Source organism: Neoarius graeffei, chromosome 19 (assembly GCF_027579695.1).
Source record: "Neoarius graeffei isolate fNeoGra1 chromosome 19, fNeoGra1.pri, whole genome shotgun sequence".
Lineage (NCBI taxonomy): Eukaryota > Metazoa > Chordata > Actinopteri > Siluriformes > Ariidae > Neoarius > Neoarius graeffei.
Genome location: NC_083587.1, coordinates 41,423,320 through 41,442,749, shown reverse-complemented (window position 1 = coordinate 41,442,749; position 19,430 = coordinate 41,423,320). Strand labels below are relative to the sequence as shown.

At 41.5% G+C, this 19,430-nt stretch overlaps 3 protein-coding genes across 3 annotated transcripts in view; 1 reads left to right on the top strand and 2 right to left on the bottom strand.

Moving 5' to 3' along the window:
• The window catches only part of sycp2l (synaptonemal complex protein 2-like), a 163,268-nt gene extending 149,172 nt beyond the window's left edge, over nucleotides 1-14,096 (top strand). The window contains exons 30-31 of the mRNA XM_060900082.1: nucleotides 8,667-8,776; nucleotides 10,539-14,096. Coding sequence (XP_060756065.1) covers nucleotides 8,667-8,776; nucleotides 10,539-10,569 — 141 coding nt within the window. The 3' untranslated portion in view covers nucleotides 10,570-14,096. The remainder of the gene's footprint in view (nucleotides 1-8,666; nucleotides 8,777-10,538) is intronic.
• LOC132868069 (uncharacterized) lies at nucleotides 115-5,140 on the bottom strand. Its single transcript, XM_060901036.1, has 4 exons — nucleotides 5,093-5,140; nucleotides 739-1,153; nucleotides 300-456; nucleotides 115-163 (listed from the first exon to the last, which is right to left on the bottom strand). Exons 1-4 carry the CDS (start codon nucleotides 5,138-5,140, stop codon nucleotides 145-147), a joined length of 639 nt encoding a protein of 212 aa, XP_060757019.1. The 3' UTR covers nucleotides 115-144.
• Nucleotides 9,307-19,430, bottom strand: part of elovl2 (ELOVL fatty acid elongase 2) — a 156,129-nt gene continuing 146,005 nt past the window's right edge. The window contains exons 7-8 of the mRNA XM_060900081.1: nucleotides 9,626-9,760; nucleotides 9,307-9,414 (exon numbers count right to left, since the gene is read on the bottom strand). Of these exons, the coding sequence (XP_060756064.1) occupies nucleotides 9,307-9,414; nucleotides 9,626-9,760 (243 nt within the window). The remainder of the gene's footprint in view (nucleotides 9,415-9,625; nucleotides 9,761-19,430) is intronic.

Genomic DNA, 19,430 nt, shown 5'->3' with positions numbered 1-19,430 from the left:
CAACAGAACTATGTGGCAAATTGCAAACTTTAATAGAAAATGTAAACAACAAAACAGTGATATATACACATTACAAATACAAATTTATATATACACAAATTATATATATATAAAGTCCTGTGGCACGGTGCAAAAAGGCAGGGGTCAGCATCCAGGCAATGACCTAGGTGTCAGTGACAGAGAAAGGGGGGGGGGGGGGGGGGGAGACACACACACAGTGCTGTGACTAATTGTCTTCACATTGAACAGTAGCAAGTAGCATTCTATGGTCATGTATGAGAAGTTAGTACATGGCTTACTTGTCCTTCTCTTGTCTAGCAGGCTCATTCAGAAATCTGGTGTACTGCTGGTAGCAGCTCTTGTGGTACTGCACCTCCAGGGCCACACAGTCTTTGTCCTTAATGTGTACCAGAATACTGTGGTCATCTTTAGTCTCAGCAGCAGTCTGCAACTTGCCTTGCCAGACAGAAAGACATGCTTATTACCACATAGGAATTTAAGTTTGCCAGTAGCATATTCACATAAAGGCACACGTATGCTACATGCATACAAACATTGAAACATAACATCCATGCATGCAAACACACTTGCAGAGGGAGATAGCACTGTAGATAGTCATCAGTGATAGTGACCCTTTGTGTGTGGGGGGGCAGGGGGGTTGGTGGGTTGATCAGTGATTGTGACCCTTTGTGTGAGAGAGAGTGTGTGTGTGTGTGTGGGGGGGGGGGGTTTGCTTACCTGCTGTTAAGGTCTCAGCTTTTGAAAGAGCTTCCCTTTGTCGTTTGCCTCCCTTTAAGACAAATTTGAGGTTTTTTTTTTTACATATAATGCACAGGGCAGGAAGGACGGGACCTGAGCTGGACATAGGCAGTGCTGACCTGGATCTAACACTCTTAGTGCTGCCCGATGTTGAGGGGCCAGCTTCGGAGGGGGGGGCAGCTTCGGGGGGTCTTGCGGCATCTTGAGTTTCATCTCCCCCTTCTTTCTCGCGCACCATACGCTTTCCCGCTCGTTCAATAGCAAGTTTGTCCGTAAACCTGCGGTAACATGCAGGGTGGAAGGCAGCATCCTCGGGTATCTTGTCAAACTCTAAATCTAAACAGTGTTTGTAGTTTTCGGCTACTCTCCTGTTCTCACCGCTCAACTGCAGCCACTGTCGGACCCATACGAAAAAGAACAGTAAAGAACTTATGAGAGTTTACCACTGTCTTAGTAGTAAATCCTTATAAATATAAGGATAAATCCTTATAAGGATATATATAAAAAAAAAATTATAATAATTATTTATATATATATATATATATATATATATATATATATATATATATATATCTGCCATGTATGATTTACTCCTGAAAGTGGCCCATTTTGCATTTTCCTCATACAAATTTATGAAAATCTAGTATGTATGAAGTGAACATTGTGCATGGTTTTTACAGATAATGTGTATGATGAATTACACCGTCTTTGTATGCTTCATGTAATGTTTGTTAGTTTTAAATTATATTTTACAGTTTAAAATGTATATGCCTTTTATATGTAAATCCAACACAAACATATGTGGATTTACATATAAAAGGCATATACATTTTAAACTGTAAAATATAATTTAAAACTACAAACATTACATGAAGCATACAAAGACGGTGTAATTCATCATACACATTATCTGTAAAAACCATGCACAATGTTCACTTCATACATACTAGATTTTCATAAATTTGTATGAGGAAAATGCAAAATGGGCCACTTTCAGGAGTAAATCATACATGGCAGATATATATTTATTTATAAATCCTTATAAAGATTTATCCTTATATTTATAAGGATTTACTACTAAGACAGTGGTAAACTCTTATAAGTTCTTTACTGTTCTTTTTCGTATGGGCTACTGTCCCGGTATGTATTCCACCGTTTGAAGGTAAATTCCTGGGTCACTCCGTGCTTCACAGAAGCTATATGCATATAGCACTGCTTACGTGCAAGAAGTTTTCTCCTTTTTGCCGTTATTTCCAAACTTTTCTCTCCTCCACTGCTGCTAGACGAGGCTGTGGCGGCTGCCATGTTGGTCTCTTGTTTACGAAATGGGGCTACGTCGCGGGTGTTTATGGGATACGTCAGCAACCGTGGAACCTGTTCTGTAGCGAAATCTTATTCCGCGGTGCCAAAATATCATTCCGCTCCGATGACATTAGTTCGCTTTTTCAAGCCTTCGTGCGAAAAATTGACAGCATTACAAGGTGAGAACTTTTTGATGACATCATTTCATAATACGTCCATTTTTAAGAATTGGATATTATGTAGTTCGGAGACGTCGGAGCGGAATCTTGTTTCTGAAAGACTTTTCGGGGTTCACCTTACGGCCTAATAGAGAGAACTTGAATATCCATGATTTGTGACTAATGACTATCAAATCTGATCTGATAAATTTGGTATGAAAATCTGGCTCTAAGTCTGTCTTGTGATGAAATATGAACATCTAGAAGAATTTGTATTGGGTGTGAACCCCAAATCCTGAAGCGTTGCACTTTACCCATTTAAAAAACACAAGAAATTGTTAATTTGATAAATACTAGTTTATTTTTAGAGAATATATATAAAAATGAGTATCACATTTGAATTTAATTGATTGAATCTAAAAATAAAGAGAAAGTAAAATTTGCTACAATGCAGAATTGGGCCAACATTCTTTAGGACATTTTGTGTAAGATTATATATTTAGGGCAAATTTTAAAAGTCAGACAGTGCCCTAAATTCAAGTAGGAGAGCTCAGTTCTGTATGAAATGAAGGGAGCACATGTGATTTAATATATCGATAGTAATTTTCTAAAACCACTGACCTTAGGGGTGCGATATACTGATATTGTGCTATACCATGAAAGTGAAATCTTGTACCCTTTATATTTAATGTCCTCTAACAACTGCTAATAATCAGTTCTGTCTGCAAATTATGAAAATGGAAACACACTTGTAAGTGTATTTGTAACATTGCTGCAGTTTCCTAAAAAAACAATGAATAATTATATTGGCGTTTAAAAAAAAAAAAATCACCAGGACATTGATCAATCACAGCAATGCTCAGGGAAAATAAAGGTAGTTGCAATAAAGGAAGCTTGCTTTACAAAAAGTTAATATAAACAGAAAACTATAATGGATTTCCTAGTTTCACAGCTGCACTTTTTGACTATAGAGGTCATACTTCTAGAAGAGAATTATTTATAATTGCATGATCTGTTATCACCCAAATGAGGATGGGTTCTCTTTTTGAGTCTGGTTCCTCTCAAGGTTTCTTGCTCATGTTGTCTGAGTGAGTTTTTCCTTGCTGCCATTGCCTCAGGCTTGCTCATTATTGAAATTTTTCAAATTTATATGTTTACATTTTATATCTGGAATTTATCTTTTTCTGTAAAACTGAAAACTTTAGGTTATAGAAATAAAATTGACTTGACAGTTGTGATTTCATGTAATTGTTTCATAAAGGAGTTCTATTTCATTTCTCCTGACCGCCAGAGGCGGTGCTTTAAGCACCCGGATGTCCATCACATGCGCATGCAGTTCGAGTGTGTGTATACCAACAAGGTCGCTTGCGACAGGGGTTGACGTATGTCACTGCACCGGTACTTAAGGTGCGTTCACCCCGGAAGCGTTCTCTTGCATCTTCTCGTGCAGAGCAGATTATTCGAGTAGTACTATTTTCTAAGAGCAATCGCTGGAGTCTTGCAAACCCTTAACGGGTTGGAGCTGCGTTTTTTCGCCCTCTTAAAGACTGCGATTTGCCATTTGCTTAAGGTAAGAAACCGTTTATGAGTAAGTTCGCTGACTTTGGCAGCTAGCAACTTCCAATTATAAATTTCAGTTTTACCGCGATCATAGGGGTGTTTTCTCGTCTTGTAGCGATCTAATAAGTATCGTTTTGTTGCAAGTATAACACTTATTTGGTGCTTGTGTGCACTTCTGATTCGCACGGTAGCTTGTTTACTTCAGCTAATTGCTGAGTGAAGTTCGCTCTGACTCGGCAACTAGCAACTTCAAATTATAAATTTCAGTTTCACTGTGATCATAGGGGTGTTTTCTCGCCTTGTAGCAATCTAATAAGTATCGTTTTGTTGCAAGTATGACACTTATTTGGTGCTTGTGTGCGCTTCTGATTCACACTGCAGCTTGTTTACTTCAGCTGATAGCTGAGTGAGTTCGCTCTGACTTCAGCAGATAGCAACTGCTAACTATAAGTTTCAGTTTCACCGCGATCATAGGGGTGTTCTCTCGCCTTGTAGCGATTTAATAAGTATCGTTGCAAGTATGATACTTAATTAGTGCTTGTGTGCACTTCTGATTCGCACTGTAGCGTGTTTACTTCAGCTGATTACCTAAACGTGGCTCGGTGAGCGTGTTCGCTCCTGACTCCGCCGCAGATATTTCATTTGGTTGCTTGGCTCTGTATTGGTACTTCGACACTGCTTGTTTACCGTCACCTAATCCATATTTAGGTAAGTAGAATAAACAGCGGTCATGTTCATGTGCTGATTGTCTCAAACCTTTAAGGTAAGTAAAGTATTTTCAACTAAACCGGTTATGAGTGAGTCCACTCGGACTTCGGCAGCCAGCAACCTCTAATTATAAGTTTCCGTTTCACCGCGAGCACATGGGTATTTTCTCGCCTTGTAGCTTGTTTATTTCAGCTTTGATTGCTGATTACCTGAACGCGGTTGGGTGAGTATGTTCGCCTGACTCCGCCGCGGATATTTCGTTTTGTTTGCTTGACGCACCGCTAGACTTGCTCAGCTGGAAAGCAGTTTGGGCTCTCGACTGCCCCCAGCACTGAGCGACTACACTCTGCCTCCTAAGTCTAGGAAGTGCCCTAAGCAGCCGTCACGGGAGGCTCCCTGTAGGCCCAAGTACCAGAAGGTGGACCCCTTGGCGCAACAAGTGGGCACCTTGGCTCTTTTTGTATTGTACTGATTTATTTCGCAATAAAAACATAACATGTAAACATAATATAAATATTACGGAGGATAACACAAAAGTAAAAATACTTTTTTCCATTGTGGTCCTTCAGAGCTTGCTGAGATTAAGGCTTTGCTCTATAACCTACAACTGCCTGAAGCACAGCCTGCTGATGCTCTCGCCTCTGCTGCTTCATTTACTCCTCCTGAGCCACAGCCTCCGGTGCTGTCCCTGGCCGCGGCACCAGGTCACTACCTTCCCTGAAAGCTCATTCGGCACCTACTGACATGGGCTTACCCTCGTCTGGTGAGCCTGAGGGCAACGCATTCACCAGGAGTGAGGAACACTGCTGCAGATCTTCTGTCACAACAGAACCCCGATCCGGGGGAGTGGAAGCTGCACCCGGAAGTGGTGCAGAGTATTTGGCTGCAATACGGCAGGATAGAGGTGGACCTTTTCGCCTCCCAGGCCATGACACATTGTCCCCTGTGGTTTACACTGAAAGAAACGTCAAGCCCCTTGGGCCAAGACGCACTGGCACACGAGTGGCCACAGCAGCTCCTATATGCTTTCCCACCACTCCCGCTAATTCTGCCCACTCTCGAGAGGATCCTCAAGGAGTGTCACAGGGTGCTGTTGATAGCCCCCTATTGGCCGGGGAGAGTCTGGTTCCCTACCCTGTACGGGTTGCTGCACAAGGAGCCTTGGTGTCTCCCTGCACGGATGGACCTTCTCTCACAGATGGAAGGTCAAATTTGGCATCCGAACCCAGTACGGTTGCAGCTGTGGGTGTGGCCTCTGAAGGGCCCGACCCACTGCTAGCAGAATGTGAGTTGACCGTTGTGCGGACCATCCAGTGTTCCCGCGCACCTTCCACCAATGCGCTCTATGCCAATAGGTGGAAACTCTTTGTAAGTTGGTGCCAAGCACGCCATCAGGAACTGGCATGTTGCCCGATACCAGGGATTCTCAGCTCTTTACAGTCTCATCTGGACAAGGGCCTTGCACCCTCCACCATCAAGGTGTATGTAGTGGCTATATCCGCAATGCACAACAGGGTAGACGGGCTGACTGTGGGATCCCACACACGGGTGAGCCACTTTCTTAAAGGTGCTCAGCGCATAAGACCCCCTCAACGCAGTCCAAGACCAGCTTGGGACTTGCCTCTGGTTTTAAGTGCACTGTGTAAACCTCCATTTGAGCCCCTACAGGGGATGGAGCTCAAGTGGCTATCTTTAAAGACAGCCAACGTCATAGCTAAAAGGAATGCTAAGAGAGCGGGTGAACTACACGCCCTGTCTATCGTCCGGGAGTGCTTACAATGGAGCCCGATGGCACGGGTGTAACATTGTGGCCTAATCCTTCATTTATGCCCAAGAACTTCTCCTCCTCTTCATACACCAATCAGCCCCTCAGCCTGGAAGCCTTCAGACCACCACCTGAGGAGAATGAGCAGGGCTAAGGTCATGTCCTTCTTTGCCCAGTTCAAGCACGGAGGGCATACATTGAAGTGACTGCTGCATTTCGGCAGTCGGATGCACTGTTTGTGGGCCACACTGGACATAGGCGTGGCCACGCGCTGTCCAAACAGACTGTCAAACTGGACCGTGGAGGCCATTAGCAGCAGCCTCCCGGTCCCTCCCCACATCTGAGGCCACTCCACTCGGAATGTGGCTGCATCATGGGCGGCTCTACGTGGAGTTCCACTCTCTGATATCTGCACCGCTGCCTCATGGGTCTCAACTTGCACGTTTGCAAGGTTTTATAGGGCTAATGTGGCCATGCACAATCCACTGGCCACAGCCACCCTTTTCAGCCATTCGTAGGGTAAATAGGTCTTCCTCGTGACCCTGTTGGTATTAGTCATCCGGGTGCTTAAAGCACGCCTCTGGCGGTCAGGAGAAATGAAATAGAACGATGGTTATGTATGTAACCGCGGTTCTATGAATTTCGGATGACCGCCAGAACTTGGCCGTCACTCGGAAGGCTGACGAGAAGACTGCCAAGAGAATGCTTCCGGGGTGAACGCACCTTAAGTACCGGTGCAGTGACATATGTCACCCCCTGTCGCAAGCGACCTTGTTGGTATACACACACTCGAACTTCATGCGCGTGTGATGGACATCTGGGTGCTTAAAACACCGCCTCTGGCGGTCATCCGAAATTCATAGAACCGCGGTTACATACGTAACCATCGTTTTAAATGTGTATGATTATGCTAGGATCAAATTAATTAAAAATCAATACCAGATATTTTAATTACTTCTGCAAGGCACTGTGTTTCTGAAACACACTGAAGTCTTTATGAAATGTCCACAGCATGGCCATACACTCAACTCGTTGCAGTCGTCCAAAAGATTTTCTAGCTCTATTCAGATTGAATTAGTTTATGGAGATGTCAGTAATAATTTTTACACATCTCAGTGATGCACATCATGCATCCAGACAGCAGCATAAAAAAAACAAAACCACCCACAGGAGCAGTCGGTTTCTAGTGGGTTGTTTTCTCTATAAACCTGTATGCTTGTGCCATGTGGTCATATGATCATGCTTCATTCACAATATGGCATCCAAGTAGTTGTAGAGGCGCTGGAGTAGAGAAGAGATACTGGCTCTTATTTAACTTTGGGATGAACCAAAAGTCCAGCAACAATTTGAAAATGCAATATATTAATTGCAAAGTGTCAGAGAAGCATTTGTTTTTCAGTTCATGGCTCATTAAGTGTATAAAGGGACAGACTCACCCTTACCAGAAGCCTCTGCACCAAATAGCAAGTGTGTGTGTGTGTGTGTGTGTGTTTTGTATATCTCATCTCATTATCTCTAGCCGCTTTATCCTTCTACAGGGTCGCAGGCAAGCTGGAGCCTATCCCAGCTGACTACGGGCGAAAGGGGGGTACACCCTGGACAAGTCGCCAGGTCATCACAGGGCTGACACATAGACACAGACAACCATTCACACTCACATTCACACCTATGGTCAATTTAGAGTCACCAGTTAACCTAACCTGCATGTCTTTGGACTGTGGGGGAAACCGGAGCACCCGGAGGAAACCCACGCGGACACGGGGAGAACATGCAAACTCCACACAGAAAGGCCCTCGCCGGCCCCGGGGCTCGAACCCAGGACCTTCTTGCTGTGAGGCGACAGTGCTAACCACTACACCACCGTGCCGCCCTGTATATATAATATTTATTTATATTATTTTGACTGATTCATTCCATTTTCATATGGATATTCAATTTTAATGAACCAGAACTGGTCTTTGCAGGCAGCTGCAAAGGAAAGAAAAGATGAGGCATGCAGTATTTTATTCAAAGCTTCCACATATGACCCTTGGATGAAGAAAAAGTTCAAGATGGGTTTCAAAGGGCTCACTTTTGTGGAAGTTTTGCTGCAGGGAGTGCGAGCAGGTAGCACTCATTCTTTCAAAACAAAAACAACAAATTGGATTCTGGTAAGGGTGAACCATCCCCTTCAATATCTGGGGGATGGTAACAGATAGGCACAATGAATATGGCAGGTCTGTCTGCTGCCATTCTCATACGTAGTTGAGGGTCAGCAATCCAGGAAGCCATCAACTAGCTTCCATGAATTCTTTTGGGTGATTATAATACACCAGACTATACCTGATGGCACACGCACACACCTATGGGCAATTTTAGAGTAGCCAATTAAACTAATCTGCATGTCTTTGTATTGTGGGACAAAACCCAGACAGGCACGAGGAGAACATGCAGACTACACACAGAAAGGCCCTAGTCAGCCATTGGGCTCAAACTCAGAACCTTCCTGCTGTGAAGTGACTGCACCACCATGCCACCAAATATGGCAAGTCAAACATCTTATTTTTTTCAATGCAAGGCAATATCTGCATCAAAAATTATGGACATGTGCATCTAGATGAGACTAAAATTATCAGACAACTGTAGAGTTTGATGGAAAAACCATAGGTGGCACATGGCAATATGTTTGTAAATTGTTCTGTGTATATGATTGTCAAAGAGGGATGAAGCATGAATGAAAGCAATCTGGACTGTGTATAACTTAATTACATGAATGTAGTTTTGAGTGACATTTGAATGTGATGAAATGTGTAATTTTGGATTATGGAATTCCACTGGTTCTCTTGAGATTATTTCCAAATGCTCAAGATACTGAATGTAACACTTCTATACAGAGGTACAGTACAGCACTAATACTGTTAGCACTGTCAAATCTTGAGATGAACAAACAAAAACAAAGTTAAAAACAGCACTCTATATGCAAAGCAAAATTACATTATTACAATTAAAGAGGATTATCCCTGCTATTAGATTAGTCAATATGAAAGATGAGTTTTGAAGAGTCATGATTTGTCATCACTGCAGCTTATGTTTAGCTCCATTCACCCAGGACGAGATGCCGTTTATGTGGTTTCTTGTCATCTCCCTAGCTTCGTCATCTCTGGCTGGCTTGTTTCTGTATGTCTGTAATAAAGTGAAATTAGAGTAAGGAATTAAGTAAAAGATGTATGGCATTCATTTTGTGACATAAATGGAATTACTTCCATCCTTTTTGTATTCTTTACACTCTTCACATAGATGGTGAAAGCAATTACTAATGCAATTGTAAGAAACCAGTGGAAAGCAGCTTTTTATTATATAAATAGCACATTTTATTAATTGTATTGTTTCTTACCTGCATGTAAAAGTTGATGAACAAGATAACAAGTGTAACCATATAGCTGGATTGAAAGAACAGGCAGCCCAAAGGAAAACCACATGGGAAAACCACTGCACTTAATGTGTGTGTGATAGTTAATATAAACTGAACCTGAAACGAAAACCAGGAGAAAAATGGTTTTGGAATGGTTGTTGTATACTTGTATATTCAGTATTATTTAACTGCCTTCTATGAGCTATAGAATTAACTGAAAAAGATCAAAAGAGGAAGTAAAACATAAATTGTTATAGAACAAAAAGAATTGTTATAGAAACACAGTTTACCTCACAGACCCTCAGCTACAAAAATGCAACACTCACTCAATACATGCTATTTTTTTCTGACTGAAGTTCATGAAAATCTATATATACTAGCAGTCCACACAATATCAACATATGAACAATGCAATGGGAAGAAAAAGCATGTGAACCCTTTGGAATTACCTGCATTTATGTATAAATTAATATATAGTCTGATTAAGTTAGAATAATGAACAAACACAGTGACTCTCAATTATGAAATGAATGTATAACAGAAAACTTTGCTTATGGTCATTTCCATGCTAAGCTTGGCATTTATCAGTGTGGAGGTGAGCGGAGGCTACAATCAAATCTCACGTCAAGTCTCACCTTGTGTACTCAGGTTTTCGAGTCGGTACAGACATGTGGTGCAGCATAGTAAATCTGGCTGTGTGGAGAATTATTAGACTATATATTCTAACTGGCATATAAGCATATGCAACCACATCCATCACTTAAAAATATGGAGGCTAGCATATGGTAAAATATATATTTTGTAAAGACCTCCATTGACTGTGTCATATATATCCTCCTGGGAACCAAGAAAAAAATGTCTCTCAATTTCTCTTTTGTTGTGATTTCCTTACTAGGAATTTCCCAGCAACCCTCCTAGTCACATGATATCACTGGAAAGGCCAGGATGCACTCTTTACAAGACACCAGGATTCAAGTGAATGGCTTGAAAGCGTAAGAGGGTGTGCACGTAAAACAAATGTCAACTACAGAGGACACAAGTCTATGGGTTGGTTCTCAGGAGGTTACCTCAACATGAATTTTGAAATTGTTTGCAATTAATAGGGTTAAGAGGGTTTTTTTTTTAACCCGAGATTTTCTTTTTCATTTTGAGACTTGCTATTAGTGATGTAATTACAAACAATTAAAATTCAGCAATCAAAAGCAATGGGAAAGCTAACCAATTGGCAATATGCTAGGTTAGATGCTTATTCAGTCACCTACAATGGTGCTTAAACAAGTGGTTTGCCAGTCATCAAATCTCAGCAATGGCATGTCTAGCATGTCTGTTAAGACATGATAGGGTTTTTCAGGAGTGCAGGGTGGGGGGTTTTAAATAAATAAATATTTAATTTTAAATGGAGAGTGACAAGTGGCTATTAAGTCACTTTCTTGTCCCAAGGCATACAGTTGTGGTGACAAATAGGTGCCAGGACACATGGGTGGTGGGCAGAGGACACATGCTCTTTCTCTCAGCTCACAGTTGCCTGGCTCTGTGGGGTGGCTTCAGGCCACTTTGTCTAGCTGAAGGATAAACACTGCTGGTACCTGGCTCTGATTGATCTGAAACATCATTTAAAATGAAGAATTTAAGAAACTCCACAACCACGTAATTTTTGGTGGTAAATCTGACAATTTTTTTCTTCACCTGGCTTATGTTTTGTGATGTAAGATATTGCATCATTATTATATACAGTATAGATATGCATATCAAAGCTATATACATTAAATATTCAAATAAGCTGGATGTCAGTTGTTGACAGCAACAGTGTTGACTGCAGCAGTGATTTCTTTCCATACTACATTTTCTGACTTATTATGGTGCTATTTTTCAGGCTGTCACATAGTTTCATACAATTGAACTTGCAACATGAGAGCTTCTACTTTGAGGGTGGAGAAGTTTCTCTTCTTGGCTGTATAATGCCTTTCTGTGTCACAAAGTCTAGGGGCGTGGTCTCTAAACTGAGAATATTTAGAGGTGTGATGTTTAAATGATGAGGGATTTCAGCCGCCACATTTATCAACACTCAATCATTCTTATGCTGTGAATGGAACAAACATTTTCATGAATTAAAAGTGAACCCTGCTGTACGGTGATTTCTACACAAAAATCTGTGCTGGTTTCTATGTTGGATTATTAAATTAGAGCCAGTCTGTTTTAACTAGTAACACATAAATTATTGCTTTGTGTATGTTGGAAAAAGTAACCCCTATGCTAATGACTTCAACAAAAGCTAATTAGAGTCTAATTACAGTTTTTCAATTGCTTAAACACTAAATCTTGGAGAGTTGACAAGATAACCATTGCTTTAATTTAGTCCTTAAAATTGACACTATTCCCAGAATTACAAACCCTTCTCCTGCCGTTACTGTCATGTCGCAGACTGGTTGCACCATTTAAGCAGATCTTTAAACACAAATCCCACTGCTGAAGCACAGTTCCTACCCTACAATCACTCAGAAAACACTACCACTCTCTAATGAACACAATCTGTCACAACATGAGCTTAATTAGCACACACCTCTCTAAATGAAAACTGTGTCAAATTGCTTCACACTCTACGCTAAACTACTGACTGCAAAAAATGTAGCCATGTGTGGCTGGGTTGTTTTTGATAAACCTAAAAATGGAAACTAGACCGGGAGCCAGAAGAGGATGATCGCAAGCACAGACCAGAAGAACTGTAATATCAGATGATATTGGTGCTACTATGGCTGACCATGCGTTTATCCGTGGATTGACCATGAGAGAAGCTAGGCAACGAGTGCATCTGAATCTTAGTCACTACACAGTTGCTTCCATAGTCTGTACCTTCAGAATTGAGAGGGTAAAAGCACTTCTGTATTTGCAGATATCTTGATTACAGTAAAATGTTCATATTGCCAGTACTGCATAGATGCTACACAAAAAATTACACTGTGTATAGATCGTACACTTTTATTCTACACTGTACATTTGATTGCAGCTCTCAGAGATGCATTGCTTTTTGTAATAGAATTGTCAGGCTGCCTTATAGTGAAGGCAGACAACGCCTCTTGTCAGATACAAAAGAAGAGGCAATAGTGAATATGGTTGTGGCCAACAAAGTTATTTGCTTACAGGAAATTCAGAGCCATCAAACAATATAAGCAAACATTCTAAGGTATAAATCAAATTAGCATCTTTTACTATTGACTGAATGCCATTCCAGGGTTTGGTAAATTCAAATTAGCTGTATGGTGGTGAGGATATTTGTACAGGTTGTTTCTGAGTCGGCTAAAGCGCCATGTTTGTCGTATGTGCATACGTGTCAAGTTATGTGGTTTCCTCGTATTTTGTACCGAAAAATGCATTTTTTTTTGCTAATACAGCGTACGCTGATTTTCATATGGGAAAATGACGTTTTGTATCAGAGATTTTTTCCGTTACTCCAAGAATTTTCTTAGCATCCACCATTTATTTTTTCAAACACACATGCCCAATGAAACGGAACTATTTTCGATTTATGTGGTTTTATAGTTGCACATGGTTTTCTCGGTCATTTAAGTACATCGGCTCAGACTGCCCAGACTTCTGTGACTGCTGCAGAAGTTATGTTCTGCCAATTTCTCGTGGAATACAACATCCCCCCCGACTGTGACAGACCATTTTTCGCAGCTAGTGGAAAAAAAAAAGTTTTTCGATTCAAAGACTGCACAGGCAAGCATTTTTTTTTTTTTAGTATTTTTTAATAAAGTTTTTACTGTTTGCATGTAGGAAAGCTTCCTCCATTATTATGATAATTTAGGAAGGTGATATTGGGAGTCGCCGTTTATACAATGGCAACTGTAGTTACCCGGTGATTTCTGGTTTCGCTTCCGTAAACATTTTAATTGCTGATAGACATTATATGTAGACACAGATGATCAACACTCGTTACTACCATCAGTTATCAGTAAACTGGAAAAGTATTGAATGAAGAGTAATGGTGGTAATGACTGTTGGTAACCTATCTCTAAAATGTGTAGTAGGGGATGGAAGCAATTTAACACCATCTACTCTACATGTTGGCTGTGCTCTGATTTTCTTTTATTGACCAGGAAAATAATAGATGTATATTGGGGAAAGGTCTTCGATGTAAAAACTGCTCTGGGTGTTGCCAGGTTTCCAATGCTGAAACAACTTTTTACTGCTTTGCTGTGCCTCCCACATAGCAATGCAGATAGTGAGAGGGCTTTTTCATTAGTTAGGAAAATTCATATTGAGTACAGAAAAAATATGGCTGCAGACACATTAACTGCATATCTGCAAATTAAAATGAACTGTGATGAGGAGCTACAATTGCTACCCAAGCAGTGATGATATAGCTAGTGCCAAATCTGCAACATCTTTGTACAACAAAGAACACTCCAAAAAGGAATAAGATTTAAATTCTTGTTATAAATTACTGGGAAGATTTTCAATTTAACTTCATAATTTATTAATATTTTCACTTATCCTTGTTTACATAATATACTTGATGTGGTTCAGTCATCTTTAGTTGGATCTAACACTGCTTTTGGTGTCAACACTTTTTTTTCTCAAATGGAACTTTTACTAACCTGCATTTACTGTTTGGTATGATTATATATAATTTATTACATGTAGCCTACTATTTTAATTAACATACCTAATTATTACTGCTGTTATATTTAAAGTAATTTTCTTTGGTGGAATGTAATATTGTAGGTGATGTCAACACTTGTCAAATAGAACTTTGTGTAATTTTTATGAACCAATTAATATTAATACATTTTATTTGCAAAATTTACATAAATAATTCTGGTATTACTGATACAATGTATATTAAATAATTAAGTTTATAGTTTAGTCATTCTCTTTAGTAGATAATTGTTTACTTGACTGTATATATAGTCCTTTTTAATTCAGTTATTTTCTCTGGGATCTAAAATTTCTTTTTATTCAGTACATGCTTCTTTGATCCCTTTAACTTGATGCAGTGTGATAAATATGCCTATTACAATAGGAGTGTATAATGTGGAATAAAACAATCGGTGCTTTGGATTATATATTGAAATTTTTTTCTCGCGTATAAGGGCTCATGGGTGTATGTAAGGGAAAAGTACAGATTTTGTAAGGGCATGGATAACTAAAGGTTGACATGTATGTATGTGTTATGAGGAACCTGGGATACTAATTGATGTCACTGTGTTATGGAAAGTAGATCAGTGACCTGGATTAAAAATGTGGTGGAGGCAGAGAGTTGTGTTAAAGCTATGGGCTACAGAGAGCTGGTGATTCATTAAAGTGCTGTGGGAGACCTAATTTGCATACCAGCAGAGAGAGAGAGAGAGAGAAGGAGCTGCATGTGTGTGAACTGCATGTGTGGAAGAGCTGTGTACACATGTATTGTGTGACAGAGAAGCCTTGGAAGTTTAACTAAAATGTTGTAGGAGACTCAATTTAGTTTTTGAGTACATGTAATCATCTGAAGTATTCCATAAGTGTTACAGGTGTCACTGAAATAAAGATGCTGATTGTTAACTGTTTAAGTTAGAGATTTATTTTGGCATTTAAAGTAAGTGTGGGGGATCAAACCCTCTCGCGCACAGTCAGAAAATGGGTGGAGATGATGTTGCCTCTAGTGTGGATGTGTACTACAGTATATTAATACAATGACCATCAGAGGACACAGTTTGAGAGTTTGTGAAAGAGGACAGACATTTTTGATAAAGTAAGTTTAAATTAGAATGAAAGAGTTGGAAGAGATATACGATGAAAAAGAGAAGAAAAAACTAAAAATGGAGATGAGGATGCTGGTATTTGACTTATTTGAGGCAGAAGTGAAATAAATGGAAGATGATAAAGAAATATTCAAGTGAAGGAAAAGATTAAAGTATATAGGGTAAATACAGAAGAGAAGGTATAAAATTAAAAACCATTGTTTGGGAGAAAATTAGGTTCTTGAGCCATTTGCAGGACACCTAACCAGAGTTCATAAGTGTCAGAAAATGGATGACCATGGTCTCAGAGTTTCAGGAGTTCAGTTGTGATTCACATGATGGAAAGACACCGACAAGATGAGCAGCAACTCAAAGATCACGAAAAGCAGCACAGAGAATGGTGCAGTTGGGAGACTGAAAATATCAAGCTCAAGAGTTCCAAAGTCACCTCAGATTCCAAATTGTAAATCCCATCAGTGTTATTCAGAATCAAAGGAGAGGCAGACTCAAATGATTAAATCAAAGGAAACGTTCATTTGAAGTTGCACGCACCATCAGAGCTGAAGGGACTGTCCTGTTACTCCATGGCACAGCTCTAGTGGATGAAGGGAAAATGGTCTCCTGACAATTCACTCTATGACTACGTTTACATGCACATCCAAATCGAGCTGCTGTCGGTAATCGAGCTGAAGGTCCCAGCAGGGTGCCAGAGAAATCCAATCCTACATGCACACAATGAAATCGAGCTATTGTGTGAGGTGCATTGTGCACCCGAGCCACAGGTGGCGCTACACGCCCCATCGTGTTGGTACACTTCCGGTTGTCATCATGAAGAAAAGCTATTCAAGAGTATAAACAAAGTTATCAGCAGTGTTGCCAGATACTGCTGACGTTTTCCAGCCCAAAACATGTTTAAATCTGCCAAAATGCACTTAAAACCGCCCAATCTGGCAACACTGGCAGTTCTGTGTTCACAAGTTCCGTGCTCAAGCTGTTAGCCTTGCTCTAACAGACTGTATGGTTACAAACTGTCCTGTGCAGACCACTGTTTTGTAAGACAACTTATTTTGCACAATTGTATATTTTTCTAAAGTTCATTTTTTGCTTACAAAAAATATTTTTCTAAAGTCCATTTTTGGCTTACAATTTAACTTATGTCTTAATAAACACACAAAAAGTTCAATTGTTTTGTTTTTATTGACATTCTTCAGATGTTGGACATCTATACACACACACACACACACACACACAAATACAGTGACTTGTTTATGTACACAATTCACAGCTATGCAACAGCTGTACAGATGTATTTGGTGATACAGTAAGTGAGCTAAATTTTAACAGTGCAAACAATGCCACAAAAAGAAAAGATTCATGCCGTTGTCATGCCGACCGAGGCTGTTGTGTTTCCCGCTTGTGGTCTCGTCACTCGTCACTTCCGGAAGGGGCAGTGCTGAAGTAAGTAGCTCGAATACGTAGCTCAATAGGGTATACATGCACTAAGTAGCTCGGCAGAAATCGCATAATCTAGGTCGTGTAGCTCGATTCTGAGAAATCAAGTTCGGTTCAATTTCAGCCGAATTAAGGTGTATACATGGCATTTTGAACTTCGATTTCAGTCGAGCAACGGCAGAAATTCGATTCTCTCTATGTGCATGTAAACGCACTGACTGTCAAACCTGGGCCAGTAGATTTCTGGACAGGGCCAAATTATTAGGTAGTCAGCTCTTAACACTAATCAGTATTAATTTTATTTTCTAGGGAGATAAGATTTAGTGCAGAAAAATAATTCATAAATGGGAAAAATTAATTTAGGGAGTAAAATGGTTCAAATTAAATTATAGGACTAAGGCTTGATGAAATTCAGGATCCTAAATTAGAAAATGTAGGGGTAGTGTAGTGGTTGGCACCGTCACCTCACAGCAAGAGGTCCACAACCAGCAGGGGCCTTTTTGTGTGGAGTTTGCATGTTCTCCCCATGTCTGAGTGGATTTCCTCCGGGTGCTCTGGTTTTCCTCTACAGTTCAAAGACGTACAGATTAGGTAAAAAATACCTAGCTACTAGGGTTGCACAAACCAGTGCATTCCAATCCCAACCCCGGAAAGATTGGGGAGGGTTGTCAAGAAGGGCATCTGATGTTAAAATCTCTGCTACAAAGCAAGGGGGTTGAAAATAGAGGGGCTTTGCCCTGTATTCTTCCACTATCACAAACTATGTGACCAATCAAATCAATGAAATACATGGTCAAATGTTAGGCTTGGTTATTAGGGATAAGTAGATTCATTGGGGATACAATCATTATCAGCAGCAGACAGCCCAACCAGATGCTTTCCTCATCCTGGCTGGGGATTTCAACCATGCAAACCCCAAGAGTGTGTTTCCAAAACTCTATGGACATATCAACTTTCCCACACGTGGAAACAATACTCTGGACAATGTTTACACCATGCATAAAAACACCTACAAAGCCCTATCCCTCCCCCACCTTGGGGCCTCAGATCACTCCAATGTTATGCTAATGCCAGCATACAGGCCGCTGGTTAAAGTCACCAAACCAGCTACAAAGCAGATACGTGTGTGGCCAGAGGGGTCCTCGGAGGCACTCCAGGACTGTTTTTCCACCACTGACTGGAGCATGTTCAGACAGGCAGCCACCTACAACAACATCACAGATCTACAGGAGTGCACGGAGACCGTCACTGCCTACATGAGGAAGTGCATGGACAACATTACAGTCAACAGAACCATCTCCATTCAGGCCAATCAGAAGCCATGGCTGACAGGAGAAGTCCACAGGCTCCTGTGGGCTCGGAACGCCGCCTTCAGAGCTGGGGACAAGGTGGGCCTGAGGACAGCTAGGGCCAACCTGTCACGAGGCATCAGGGTGGCCAAGAGACAGTATTCCAGGTACATTGCTGACTATTTCAACGACAGCAGAGACACCAGGAACCTGTGGTGGGGGATTCAGACCATCACAGACTACAAGCCCTTGCCGCAGACCTGTGACAACTCCACGTCTCTGCTGAATCAGTTGAACGACTTTTTCGCTTGCTTTGAGGCAGACAACAGCACCACAGCACAGAAGACCCCACCACCTCCCGGTGACCAGGTGTTGATGCTGTCCCCTGACAGCGTGAGGAGAGCTCTCAGGACGACAACTGCACGAAAAGCCCCGGGTCCTGTTAACATTCCTGGTCGTGTCCTGAGAGACTGTGCCGAGGAGCTCACAGATGTCTTTACAGACATCTTCAACATCTCGTTGAGCCAGGCTGTTGTCCCCACATGCCTCAAAGCCACCACCATCATCCTGGTCTCGAAGAAGCCGTCTCCCTCCTGCTTCAATGACTACCACCCTGTCGCACTCACTCCCATCCTCATGAAGTGCTTCGAGCAGCTAGTCATGTGGCATATCAAGTCTGCCCCCCCCCCCCCCGGACCCTTTCCAGTTTGCATATCAGTCCAACCGTTCGACCGATGACGCCATCTCCACTGCCCTCCACTCAGTCCTCACCCACCTGGAGACAAAAGACTCGTATGTCAGAATGCTGTTCATAGACTAGCTCAGCATTCAATACAATCATTCCTCAGCAGCTCATTCATAAACTGGACCAGCTGGGACTCAACACCTCCCTGTGCAACTGGCTGCTGGACTTCCTGACAGGGAGACCACAGACTGTACGGGTCAGCAGGATCTCCTCCAGCACCATCACATTGAACATGGGGGCCCCCCAAGGATGTGTGCTGAGCCCCCTCCTCTTCACTCTGCTGACCCACGACTGCACACCAACATCCAACTCTAATCTCTTCATTAAGTTTGCGGATGACACGACTGTGGTGGGTCTCATCAACAATGGCGATGAGACGATCTACAGGAGTGAGGTGAGCCGCTTGGCCATGTGGTGCAAGGACAACAATCTCCGCCTGAACGTGGAGAAAATGAAGGAGATTGTTGTGGACTTCAGGAGAGCGCACACCCAGCATGCTCCACTATCTATCGACAGTGCTGCAGTGGAAAGGGTGAGCAGCACCAAGTTTCTGGGTGTGCACATCTCTGAAGACCTGTCCT

Bases quoted from the DNA above. Each gene is read 5' to 3' on its own strand.
- LOC132868069 (XM_060901036.1), bottom strand. From the start codon at position 5,140: ATGAAGCAGCAGAGGCGAGAGCATCAGCAGGCTGTGCTTCAGGCAGTT. The intron at 1,154-5,092 runs GTAGGTTATAGA...TGGGTCCGACAG, and splicing joins AGGCTGTGCTTCAGGCAGTT to TGGCTGCAGTTGAGCGGTGA. The intron at 457-738 runs GTAAGCAAACCC...CTGTCTGGCAAG, and splicing joins AGCTGAGACCTTAACAGCAG to GCAAGTTGCAGACTGCTGCT.